At 44.8% G+C, this 12,908-nt stretch overlaps 2 protein-coding genes across 3 annotated transcripts; both read right to left on the reverse strand.

Moving 5' to 3' along the window:
* Window positions 1–3,457: 3,457 nt before the first annotated feature.
* LOC123025972 (phospholipase A2 inhibitor and Ly6/PLAUR domain-containing protein-like) lies at window positions 3,458–7,549 on the reverse strand. Of its 2 annotated transcripts, XM_044435168.1 has the most exons (4): window positions 7,530–7,549; window positions 5,639–5,763; window positions 4,970–5,080; window positions 3,458–3,786 (listed from the first exon to the last, which is right to left on the reverse strand). In XM_044435168.1, exons 2-4 carry the CDS (start codon window positions 5,685–5,687, stop codon window positions 3,596–3,598), a joined length of 351 nt encoding a protein of 116 aa, XP_044291103.1. In that variant the 5' UTR covers window positions 5,688–5,763; window positions 7,530–7,549; the 3' UTR covers window positions 3,458–3,595. The 2 variants fall into 2 exon arrangements, with proteins under 2 accessions (XP_044291103.1, XP_044291102.1); XM_044435167.1 differs by lacking the exon at window positions 7,530–7,549 and having other exon boundaries at window positions 5,639–5,834.
* A 2,000-nt stretch (window positions 7,550–9,549) lies between these two features.
* Window positions 9,550–12,510, reverse strand: LOC123025949 (phospholipase A2 inhibitor and Ly6/PLAUR domain-containing protein-like). Its single transcript, XM_044435126.1, has 4 exons — window positions 12,329–12,510; window positions 11,622–11,747; window positions 10,870–10,986; window positions 9,550–9,824 (listed from the first exon to the last, which is right to left on the reverse strand). Exons 2-4 carry the CDS (start codon window positions 11,668–11,670, stop codon window positions 9,604–9,606), a joined length of 387 nt encoding a protein of 128 aa, XP_044291061.1. The 5' UTR covers window positions 11,671–11,747; window positions 12,329–12,510; the 3' UTR covers window positions 9,550–9,603.
* Window positions 12,511–12,908: the final 398 nt, after the last annotated feature.

The following is a 12,908-nucleotide window of genomic DNA, read 5'->3' on the forward strand; positions in this document are numbered from 1 at the left end:
TTAGGGGAAATCCAATGGTAAAACAAATGCATTTGCTCAGTTATTGGCATGTGATCCACTGATTTTTGACTTCTGATGGAAGTGAGGCCAGATGCAATCCATGCGCAAGGAGCTGCATTAGTGCTTACAAGTCTACGCCTGACTGAAAAGCATTTTCCAAGCCAAACTCCTGAAGTTTTATCACCTTCTCCAGAAACTACTTTAAGTCTAGTGGATGGCACGATCCGCACTTCCTCAAGAGGTTTCATGTTTAGAACATGTAAAGCAATAAAACCAATCATCTCATGGGTCCAAAGTGAAATGAGATGGATCACTTGAAGCCTCCAGGGAAAATTTTGTTTGAAAGTAGTGTGCCCGAAAATTGGAGAAAAGGCAAGCAAGGATCTGCATTATATTCTCTTGCTAGTGAAGCCCATAAACAGCAGAAGAGGCAGAGTTTGTGCGTGTATATGTGTCTGTGTGGATGGGGAGGGGGCAGTTGAGATGCAGAATACATCCAACCCCGCAACCTTGGTGGTGAATTAAGGTAAAATAAAATATAATAAAAGATGTATATATTTGTTTGCCAGATTAAAATATTTCTAGATGCCCTTTCAGGGCAGAAGCTCTCCCAGGGCTGCTCACAGCATTGAAATTCATATCTTTAAATACAGGCACCTGTTGCAATAGAATCCTAGAAGAGTAGAACTGGAAGGGGCCAAGAAGGCCATCGGGTTCAAACCATCCCACCCAGATGACTGATACTTAACAGAGAGAAATGACCAATACTTAGCAGACAGAAGCTGCCAGCAATAAAATGTTACTGAAAGCACTTAACATTAACTCCACCTGCAAAGTAAACAGAATACTCAATAAACTAGAACTGGAGGAAGGCCAGAGGGGAAGGCCAGAACACGCATTTCTTCACAGGCAACCTTGAAGTCTTCCCAGACTCACCAGTCTCAACCCATCCCAAAGGTCTGGGGCCACTGCACGAAAGAGCCATCGCTGTGCCCATCTCTGCCATGCCTGCCTTCAAGGTGGGCAAGCAAGAAGGGCCCCAGCTGTCCATCTTAAGATGCCGGCAGGCTGCTAACGATGCAAATAGTCCTTCAAGTGACCATCATTATTATTCCCACCACTACTACATTTCTGTACCACCCTAAAACCAACCCATTTGGGCTCCCTGTGCGGTGTTCAAATTCAGTCCCAAAATACACAATAAACACAACACATGGCCATCAAAGATAACTAGTGCAGCAATATGAAGCACAACAATAGGCCCACCATAACCCTACAAAACCCCACACCCAAACCAACCCCACACCAGTCCCAAATTGCATGCGGGTGGCTATGAAGGCGCGGCTGGCGTGGTCCTGCCCCGTCTCCACCTCCACCTCCACCCTGCAAATGCATGTGTGGTGCCCACTCCCCTTTCTCCCTCTCCCCGGAGCCAAAGCTCTCACCACTCAGTCCTGGTGGGTTGGTCCCAAACGGTTTAAGGCATTAAAAGCCACCGGCAGTGCCCCGTGCCGGGTTGAGAACCCGTGTGGGAGCCAGTGTGGCTGGTGCAGTCTGAGGGTCACAGGACCTCCCTCCTTCGCACGTCCACATCTGGGCAGTCATGTTCTGCACCAAGTGAAACTTCTGAAGGACAAAACCAGGTTAGATGGAATAATTGTGCCTGGCATGAAGCTGTGAAGCAGAAAAGAAGGGGAAGGGGCACCTGTTCATAGTTCACCACTTGCCAGAGATTAAAGGAAGAACCTTGTGCATGTTCAGACCGAAGGCTTGAGGGAAACAACCTCTGGTGGAGGTCCCAGAGAACTTTAGTTACCTCCCAGCATATTGATTCCCTTATCTATGGAGCTGAGCCTGAAGAATTTGGAAGCATTAACTTGGAATCTGCAAGAGATTATGCATATTACAGAGTTATGCTTTTAAAAACTTCATGGACTTCTTATTTGCTTCCAGGTCCAGTTGAAAGTTGGGAACTTACCCACAAGCTCTGAATGGCTTAGGATCCCAACACCTGAAGGAGTGCTTGGTTTTGCTTTCTCCTACATTCAAATGAGAGATCCAGTTTGATATAGTGGTTAACAGCACAGGACTGGGACTCAGGTGATCTGGTTTCTAGTCCCTGCTCAGCCATGGAGCCAACTAGGTGACTTTTAGCCACAAACTCTCAGCTTAGTTTATTTATTTATTTGGGTTGGCGTTGTGGGGAATAAGATGGACAGTAGCAAGAGGAGAATTTTGTAAGCCACCTTGAATTCTTTAAAAAAGGGGGAATATAAATCTAATAAATAAATACCCGTTTACTCTGCAGCAATTGCTCTCCATGTCAAATCACACTTAAGTGTTTCATTCCTCTCAGTAAGTATATTTCACTAAGTACATGCATATCTTGTGGATGGTTAGAATCCAGGAGGGTCAAGGGGAAAAAGCAAACACAAAACACAGCCTCTTTATGTGTTTCCTGAGGTCATGATCCCCAGGATTCTAAGCTTGGTTCAGCTCACTCCTTGTTTCCAGCCCATCTTTTTTTCTTTGATGGAAACTTTCTGCATTTTTCTAAAGATGTAAATTTTTTAAAAGAAAGTTATGCATCTGGAGAAAACGGTGCATTTTTCAAGTGCATGTTTTGCAAATGCAAGTTTGGCCATTTAGAATAAAATGTGCTCTCTTTGGTATTTTGGGCTGTGAAAGACATTTTCAAGCACTTTACACACTGAAATGAATTCTCAGAAATCCCTCTCCATCCATTTATTTCATGTTGGTCAAACAATGGGGGGGGGTTCCCATAAAAGGGTGTGTCCCATGCAATGTGGGGGGTGGGGTCCCATCACTGCTTCCGTATAGCCTGAAGTGCCTGCAGAATTGTGGAATGGAAGCAGGATCGGTCCTGGTTGAAAGCTGGATGGGTGACTTACTGTTGTGAACTGCCCAGGGAGCTTTGGCTACAGGCAGTATAGAAATGAAAATCATCATCATCATCATCATCATCATCATCTTCATCATCACTATCCAATCCAATTTGGCCTGCATCTTCTAAATACGGGACCTGATCTGAGCTCTTAACGAGATGATAACTGTGCCAGCCCCTGCAAAAAGCCATTTTCTAGAAATTGCTTCACAGAATATAGAAAAATGGGAATCCTGGTGTTGCTTGAAATGTGACTTCCCCATGGCTCCAGAGTTCATCATTTCCAGCTTATTGCAATACTTGGAAGCAAAGGAAATAATGACTCATTCACATGGCCCCAGTTGACTGAGTGCAAAGGGCATCGTGCTTATCTCATCTTTACTGCATGTGGTTTTGCGTTCCGTCAGCTTGCTAAACTTAGGAACCTCCCTGTCCCCACCAGTTTCTTGTGCTGCAAAATCTACCCAGGCATGTTGGAGGAAAATATTCCTGGAAGTCCCTGCCTCCACCGCCCCTCCCTCCCGCTCCCCAACACCCCACACCAAATCCAAGGGTGGCATGTACGGTTGCTTCCTTTTATTTGTTTTAACTCAAGACGTCAAAGATGAAATTACAAACAAAAACACCCTTGAGGTTGCATGGAAACGACAAGGAAGCCTTTTTTAGCGCTGCACTGCTGAAATTGGCATATTACAGGAGGAGCTGCTTCATTAGCAACCCAGAGACCACCAGCAGGACGGACGCGGCTGACGGAGCAGCCTTGCTGCACTGAATCGTTTTGGTGACATTAACTCCGTTCACGATGCTGATTCCTCCAGAATTGCAATTCACCTTCTCAAAGCAGCTCTTTACAACGCTTACGTTTTTCTGGTTTTCTTCACCTGGAAAAGAAAGATTGGTTTGGAATACCATCTATCCAAACAAGTCTTTTCATCTGTTTGACCAGATTATATCCCCCCACCTTTCCTTTGCAATGCCCAAGTTGCCTAACCAAGTCAAAACTGCATAGACTCCTTTCAAGCAGAGCAGATCTGAACCACCAGTAATACTGAATGTTTCTGCTGACTGAAACTGAGATTTGACAGGGGGCAAAATGGCTCCCTTGACTTGCGTACAAGCAAGAAATGTGTAATTACACTGGATTTGGTGGTGCTTCTTCCCTTTTTCTTTTTTAAACTGTGGTTTGCAGAGCAAAGGAACAGAGGCCTGAATTTTGTACAACTGACCCTGGCTTAAATCTATCCGTCCATCCATCCATCCATGCAAAACATGCCCTGTTTAAAAACAGGATGTACAAGTAAGTTCCAGGTCCCCAGTCTGCCTCATCCCCCAGTTCCCTTTTGCTGTTATTTGACCTTGGGTTATGTTGTTCTGTAAGGCCAAGCGAGTATTAAGATGTCTGAACGTTTAGTGTGCAGAATGCCTTAAATTGCTATAAAGCTTTCTGTCCCATTGAACATAATCTCTGTGTGTGTCCATCCATCCATCTTCCAGATGGGATTTTCTTTTTCACTGTTAGCATTGATATCCTACAAACAAATCTTTCTGATGTTGGCAATGTCTCTCCAGATAGGAAACTATATTTCCCCAAAACAGAGAGCCTTATGTGGTGCAGCTGTAAGAGGGTTAGACTGGGCCTTAAGAGATCCAGGCTCCAGGCCCTGCTTCGTTAGGAAACTCACCGGGAGACTTGGGGCCAGTCACTGACTCTCAGCCTAACCTACCTCACAGGGTTGTTGTAATGGTAAAACAAGGAGAAGAAGCATCCTGCAAGCCACCTTGGCTTCTCTTGCAGATAGAAGTGGACTAGAAACATGATGAATCCAGGAACCACCAGCTCTCCATCCATGATAGATCCGCAAGGCAGAGTCATAGCTTAGCATTAGAAGATGAGCTTGGCAGATGGAAAGTTCCAGGCCCAGTTCCCGAAATCCTCATGCCCAGAGGTGGGGCAATCACTCATCTTTGGCAGCTTTATCACTCAATTGATGGCGATCCCCATGCTTGGACACGCTGTGGAAATGTGCAGGGTATTTATGGGCTGCCCTGAATCAAGTCGCTTACCTGCTTCAGACAAGATCGTGGCACAGGTGTCTTTGCCAGCACCACAAGTCTCTTTACTGCCAGTACAGGTCTTGCCACTGCTTTCGCAAGTTTCGCACATCAGAAAGGCACCTAAAGGAAGGATCAGAAATGGGCTCATAAAGTATATGGGAAAGAGAGATTCCACAGATCTTTGCCCCACTGAACTTCATTGGAACTTGGGCTAAGATCGTCTCATTCTGGAATGTCAGAAGACTCTGCAAAGGGTTCTAATGAGTTCTAGGAACCCAACTGTGGATTCCGCAGCTGAGTTGCACTTGCCAAGCTGACTTGCCAATTGTTCACCACTCCACCCCATAATTTTACACAAATTTAGTCATGGAAAAATGCAACCCTTCTCCCAAACGGCCACAAAAAATCACATTCTAAATCACATTAGCATTCTATCCTAAAAAGAGCAAAGCAGAAAGGCAGGGAAATCATCTTGCCACTGCTAGTTTTTGCCTAGAGCAACACCGACCTCTTGCATTCCTGTACCTGTCCCAGGCCAACCAGTCTATTCCAGCTTGAATTAGTGAAATGATACATGCACGCATGCACACATGCACACACACACACCAGCTTCAGTCTTGGAATAAACCTGGCCCTCAATTTGTTTGGGGATGGGCAAGTTTATTACTGGGGGCTCACCTGTAGCGAGAAGCCCAGAGAAAACAAAGATTGCTAGGAGACCTTGCATGGTGAGGAAGATGTGAGCATAGGAGCTACTGCAAGAAATCTTACTGTGCTGGATCAAATACTCTGGTGTGAATTATCTGCAGAAAACATTTGGAGAAAAACCATGAAAAAAGAACTAAACCAATAATTTCCCTCAAACTTTGAAAAGGTCTCTATCATCTTGTCTGGTCATAATTTAGACTAAGATACTATTTTTTCTAAACTGACTTCTTTTTCCAAATAAATAACTAAAGCCATGGGATTAACACCAAATGCCCAGAATTGCACATTCTTGAAGAGAAGAGAAGAGAAGAGAAGAGAAGAGAAGAGAAGAGAAGAGAAGAGGACAGACTTATCCCCATGTGCCTTGTGATCTGAAAATTACAGTCATCCTACAGTGTTTCTTTTAGCAAGGGAGAGAGACATGTAAGTTTCAGAAGGATAATTGCAGAGGTTTCCATGGAGTTCTCCAAATTTCAGAGAAGGGAGCAGAGGTTATTCACTTCCTTTTCACTGCTGGCCATGATTTTTCCGTGGTAACTTGGATAAAGATAGCGCTCATCATCAGGCTTTTGTTAAGCCAATAATCCTATTGCTCCAGGCCCAAGGGAGTTATCATGCTCTGAACCCAATTCCAGAGTGTGTTATCATTAAGATAATCATTTGGCAAGGGGTGAATGACCCTGTGCCAGTTCCATCCTTGCCTTCCAGGAAAGCAGTGCTAAAACATTCAAAGGGATGATGCTGATCAGTTACTCATTCACCCTCCCTTTTGCTGCAGCATTTGCAGAAGCAAGATAATATATATGGGGGTTTAAAATCTGCAGTTGCAGATCATATCCAGAACGTATTCTTGGAGAGACTTCCATGCTGGCTTTGGGGGGCAGTGTGGAAAGTTGGCTCTGGGTGCCAGAAGATGATCACATTCATCAGAAGGTCAGACAGACAGACAGACAGACAGAGATTTTTAATTTAGGAGTTCAAAACTTAATTTGCAGAAATGAACAAGAGTTGTTGAAAGAGGGGGAAATGAATTTTAAGATACAGAAGCTTAAGTCAGAAAGCAGAGATAAGGAGAGAAAGGGAGAGAGAGAGAAGACCGATCCTAAAGGAAAGATTCAGTGCTACTGGAACTGAAGGAATGGTTGAGAGAGGACATTACTAATGGCAGTACGATATTACTTTGCTAAGAGTCTAGATAAAATAAGTACACAGTCTACTAGGATAAGTTGACAAGTTTATTCTAGGTCACTTCTTTTTCATATTATATGATTAACCATTTTAATTAATAGTCTTTTAAAGTCAACTATATGAGGGTTCTTCAAAAAGTTTTCACACTTTTTAAACTATTTCTTAAGAATTTCAAAAACAAATTACATCATTTTCTATATAGTTATCTTCCTTTGCAATGTATTTTTCCTAGCATCGTACCACCTTTTTAATCCCATCAGCAAAAATAGATAAAATATATTTATAAAATATAAAAGTGCAGAAACTTTTTGAAAACCCCTCATAAAATATATAAAATATAAAACTTAAAAAACCTTCATGATCCCTTATCTTTTTAGATGCCCACTGTATAATTGCCATGCTCACATTACCAAAACTAGAAACTAAAGCAATCCTGAAATACTACACAGTATTCATTTAAAAAAGAAGAAAAGTCATTTCAGGTTAAAGGAATGACCAGTGGGAGAAGAGTTTGAGGGAGTTGGGAATAAATGCGCTGAAACCTTTCAGCAGACAGAGCTATCCAGGCAGTCAAATTTTGCCACGTTTGGTTTAAGGAACACTCATCACAATGCAAACAAACCCCAGGGACATACCCAGCCCTGCACACATTCTCATGAACTGTACTTCTCACTGTAGCTGCCTTCCCCTTGGGCACATGAAAACGTTCTGAGGCAGATTGGGTTGCAAGCTCTCCATTCGGTTTTGCAGGTTCACTATGGCGATATCACTTAGCAACACTGCAGAGAGGATAATGGAGATTGTGATGAATTATCTAGCTGCCATGTAGGGGACCCTGCTGGATCATGTGAAAGGGGCTTTTCCATGAAAGGAAATGATGCTTCCATACCCTCCAGGGCCAAGTCATCCAGCCATCTTGTTGCACAGGGGCTGGAAACTTATGTACACTTATATTTATTTATTTATTTATAACATTTTTATGCCACTCCCATCACAGAAAGCCTCGGGGCAGCTTACAAGGAAGATAAACAAACATAGAATAGGATAACATTAAAAATTCGGAGTATCTCAGCCATAATTTAAAAGTAATAAATAAAACAACAAATTAACAATTAAAATATTGTTTAAATAAAAAGGTCTTGGCCTGGCGCCGAAAAACAAATAACGATGGAGCCAGGCGGACCTCTCTGGGGAACGCGTTCCATAAGTTGGGCGCCACCGCAGATATTGTTGGCATTGATTTCATTTCTAGTGTGCTCTCACTAGGCCCTATACCATCTTCCACCCATTCCAACAATCCTATGCCATGGGACCCACCTGCATTTCAAAATGAATGTGAGTCAAAGATGCAGACAATTGGCATTTGGAAAAATATGCCTGGAAACAGGCAAAGAGATGCCCGGAAATATCCCAGTGGAAGGAAGAATAAATTTTAAAAAAGAATCACAGCATGACAGAGAGAGGAGTGAGAACAAGCATCATGATGGAATTTGGCAATTTCACAGAGTCTCACATGCCTCCATAACTATTTAACAGAAAGGGACACTCACAGCACACGGAACAGACAGAAGTAAATTACTCAGGATAAATTTTGCATTTCCTTTCTTTTCCCTTCCACCTCACGGCCTTAACCCTGGTCTTTTTCAGCAAGCCTGCATCCCCGAGTGCCTGCGGGTGGGGGGTGGGAATTGTGCTGCAGCACCAGAAGCAACACAAGTATGTGTGAATGGGGACCGACCCTTGGAGCTTGCAGGAAGCAGGACTTCTGGGAGAGGGGTGGAGCGAAGTCTTCCCTCTGGTCCAGGCCACGCCACTTATACTGGACTGAGATCTTCAGTTGTTTAACTTCAATACAAATAAAAATAGCAAATCTCTCCAGAAGAATTATGCCAGATTTTAGGGTTATGGGGAAAATCCAGTGTAGGGTTAGGGTTAGCAAAGCGAAGGTGCTTCTGATGCTCCTGAGGCCTGGAAGGTGCTTAGAAAGGGCAGATAGAACGAGCTGGGCTGTGTGTGGAGTCGATGGGGCCACACCCTGTATATGATGACAAAGACCAGTGGGATCGTGATGGCCCGAGCAAATGCATCCACCCAGTCCGTGCCGTGGCATTTCACGGCCGCAATCAAGCTGGCTAGTCAGATTGGAACTGCACAGAGTGATTACAGCTGGAGCTGATGCAAGGGTGAAACCCTGAGGTTCACCACCCCCCCTCTGCTCACCCCAGCCTAAGAGGAGGACACCTGTATGCTGGCTGACCATGGACTGGTCCTGCCCACCTTCATGCCACCGATTCCAGCCGTGGTGCCATCACGGCTGGTGCTGGGAATGAGCACGTGCTCACCAGTCCTGCCAGTCTGGGCGCTGAGTCAGAGAACGAAGGGGAGGTGGCGGGGGGCCCCTGGGGCTGTGGAGCTCCAGGCTCTGAGATTAAAGAAGCCCTGCTCATCTCAACGCTCTTCCCTCTGAGGGTTCGGGTGGATTCTGAGGAGGGCAAAGACGCACGGGTGCAGGGCGAGGGCATGGGAGAGGAGTGCTCAGAGTCAGACAAACCGGGGCCACCCTACCCGTGATGCGCCACTGGGAGCGGAGGGCCAGCTGGGGGGGGGTTGCCCCTGAGCGAATCACACCCACGGAACTACTCCTTGCCAACCCTGGCCCCCTGCGGCGCACATGATCCACCCCAGAGAACTTCATGGGGAAGCGGCAGGCATGCTTTATTTGGTGTTGGGCTGATGCAAGCGCTTCGTCACAGGAATGTCCTTATGAGGAACGCAGAGAGAGCCAGCAGGAGGGACGCTGCAGATGAATGCGCCGCAGCAGAACCACCCGCTGTGCCCGGTTTGGGGAAGTTGCTGCACTCGACTGTGGTTGTAATGGAACCTCCATTGTCAAGCTTGTTTTCCTCTTTCTTATTGCACTGAGACTTTTCATCACAGCCCTTTACAATGTTGTAGTTGGTTTGCCCTCCTGGAGATGAAAGAAAAGCAACAGATAATCATTGTTCTCAGTAAAAGCAATGCACGCAGGTGTGTCTATCTGCATTTTATTTATACCTGTTTTAGCCATTTACTGCATTCCACAGAGGTATCAAAGCAGATAGCATAAAATGTAACGTTATTGAAACAATAACAACATGCAAGTCTGGTTACTCCCCGGTGCCCTGGGGTGGGGGATCGCCAAGTAGGGGACATCTCCTAACACACGTGCTGGGAAAGTGTTGAGACACAACAGTTCTGGACAGCTGAGAGCACTTGGAGTGTACAAGTAGAAGCACCTGCAGACTCAGAACTGGCCTGTTGAATATATTCACCGAAAAGAATAGAAATAGGAATCACAAGGAGCTAATTTCACATCTTTTATGTGCTGCAAGGAAAGTAACAGTGTCACCCTGGAAGGGTTTTAAATTTACACATTTGAAAGTATACTATAATTTGATATGGAAGACAGCAACAATGGGAAAATTGTCATACAAAAGCTGCTTGTTTGCTAGAAAAGTTCATTCCACGTAACTATATTTAATTGCCGTTCAAACAGAGACACTTTAGTCCATCTGTTGGAAATGAGATGAACTTGCTTCAAGAGGGCAGCATCTGAAAACATCTGCAGGATATTTGGATAAAAGAAGCAACAGCAAACAGCAGCAAAAAGGTGGATGCAGCAGCTGCCAACTTTTTCTCGGTGCTTCACTCAGCAGAAGAGGTCAGAGCTCACACACTTGAGCACATAATTTATGTAAAAAGTCCCAGTTTCAGACCTGAAAATCTTGAATGAACATCTGTTTAGGCAGAAGAGCCTGGAACAAAGATGTGCATATCTGAAAGGCAAGTCTTCTCGCATTGCTTTTGTGTGCAGTTTTCAGAAGTATTTTTTTCATTCCATTTTTAAATATATAGACATGCACTTGGGCGCATTGGCAAGTAACATTGCCAACCCAAAAATGGATGGACTGCCAACTGCCAGTGGTGTCCAAGTCCATGTTTTGACTGGAAGGGAGTAAATGCTTCCCACTCACCTCCTACAGTTACAATCAAGGTGATGGCACAAGCATCTTGGTTGGCTTCACAAGCTTGTTTATCACCAGTACAGGTCTTGTTGGGGGCATGGCATGTTTCACACTCCAAAGATGTCCCTAGAGGAGGAACACAAAAAGCTTTCCTTCACTTCTATCCAATGGCCTCCCCTAAAATCAGGAGTACAGGAAGAGATGTTGTGCCGCACCTGGTCTTCGACAAGACAGCATGTGGCCTCCTCCAGCTGCATACCTCCCATGGCCAACACAACCTTTTCTTACGTGAAGCAATTGCACTTCCCTCCCACCACCCCAGCAGACATCAAGGCTTTCCAGCTTATTTATTTTTATTTATTTACAACATTTTATCCCATCTTGTATTCACTCAGGTTCTCTCAACAGCTTACGAAGGAACAAAAAACCCATAACAGCACCTGAATAAACCAACTTACAATATATAAAATGTACAGTAAGATCATTCTAACCGTTAAAATACTGGATAATTAAGAAGATTTTAGCCTGGTGCTGAAATGAATAACGCATCCGCACCAGGCACTCCTCTGTAGGGAGTAGGTTCCATAGTTGGGGTTCTGCCACCGAGAAGACCCTTCCCTGTGCAGTCTATCTTCTAGCCTCTTTCAAAGAAGGTCCTCGGTGGCAGATCTCAATGCTTCAGTCTCATTTTTATCTTATTTCTTTCCCCCTCCCCACAGTTCCATGTTTGTGTGTTTCTGGAGAACGTATGAAGTCCTCACCCATGGAGAGAACCGCACAAAAGACAAACAGTCCCAAGAGAGTCTGCATGGTGAAGGAAATGCACAAGGAGGTGGCTAGTGTGAAAAGCGTCTCTCAGAAGATGGCAACTTTCAGGGCTGGCATACCTGCAAAAACATTTGAACAATAAGCATGCTTGGAAATGCAAGGAAGAACAGGAGCAGAAAGAGGAGGGATCTCCTTGTTGTCTCGCATTTGGAGATGCACTCTGCATTCCTGTTTCTACTTATAAAGACCGACATGACCCATAACAATTTAGACAGTTCACTTTTTGAACAAGAATTGGCCACCATTTGCAGATTTTTCAATCCAATGGGGTGGGAAGGGTTGAAATCGCTATGGACGTAGATCACACTGGAAAAAATTCCACTGAAGTTTGATTTGGCCTCTGAGCTTCAAAAATAGCCTAGCAGAGTCACTCATCAGCTCTCCCAGTTACATGCAGAGGACCCTACCAGCAAGGCAGAAATAAACAAGTTTCCTGTCATTTTGTGTGTCCAGGTTTTTGCTACTTGAATGTTGCTATGTTCCAGAATTTTCCAGTAGTTATTGGAAGCTACCATGTGTTCTGTCAAAGACAGGGGTTCTTTTGGATGTGGAGGCAATGAACACGCCAGTAGGTGAAGGAAAAGCAATGCTTTAGTTAAGCCACGATAGTATCTGCAGGCAAACAAAATAGCAATGATACCTTACAAGAGTATCTTCTCCCCTTCAGCTGCCAGGAGTCCCAGTTGGGCAGCAAGAGAGACCCCCAGGCCATCATCACTCAGGATCCTGATCCATGTAGAAGCTCCCCAACTCAGGTCCTCAACCCTCTGGTTTTATCCCCAAAGCTAGGTATCTTAATGGAGTAATTGAGTGCTTCTGGTCCACAAACCTCCGTTCCACTCGTGCCCGGCCCCTGGCCCTGAGCCAACACTGGGGTAAACAACTCCGGATAGCTAACCAATGTAGGGTCCTCCCGAAAGCTCTGCACCTGGGACACAGTACTCCCTTCTGGCAAGGGGAATGTAAAACCAGGTATGAAAAACAAGTTATATAAGTTATACTCAGCAGATGACACATTCCGTTATATAACTGAAGACTTTATCATAAATCAACATACCTGATAAGGGCAATATGAGGGGAAAAGAGGCAATATGAGGGCAATATGAGGGTCAAACCTAACTCCTCGCCATAATATAATCTTCTACGTGGTTCCAATACACCATGAAGGACTTGAAAGGTGGCTCCAGGTGGAAGGCCAGGATCTCTTCTCCGTCCTCCCA

The sequence above is a fragment of the Varanus komodoensis genome, unplaced genomic scaffold (assembly GCF_004798865.1).
Source record: "Varanus komodoensis strain SLA01 unplaced genomic scaffold, ASM479886v1 scaffold29_1, whole genome shotgun sequence".
In the NCBI taxonomy this organism is placed as follows: Eukaryota; Metazoa; Chordata; class Lepidosauria; order Squamata; family Varanidae; genus Varanus; species Varanus komodoensis.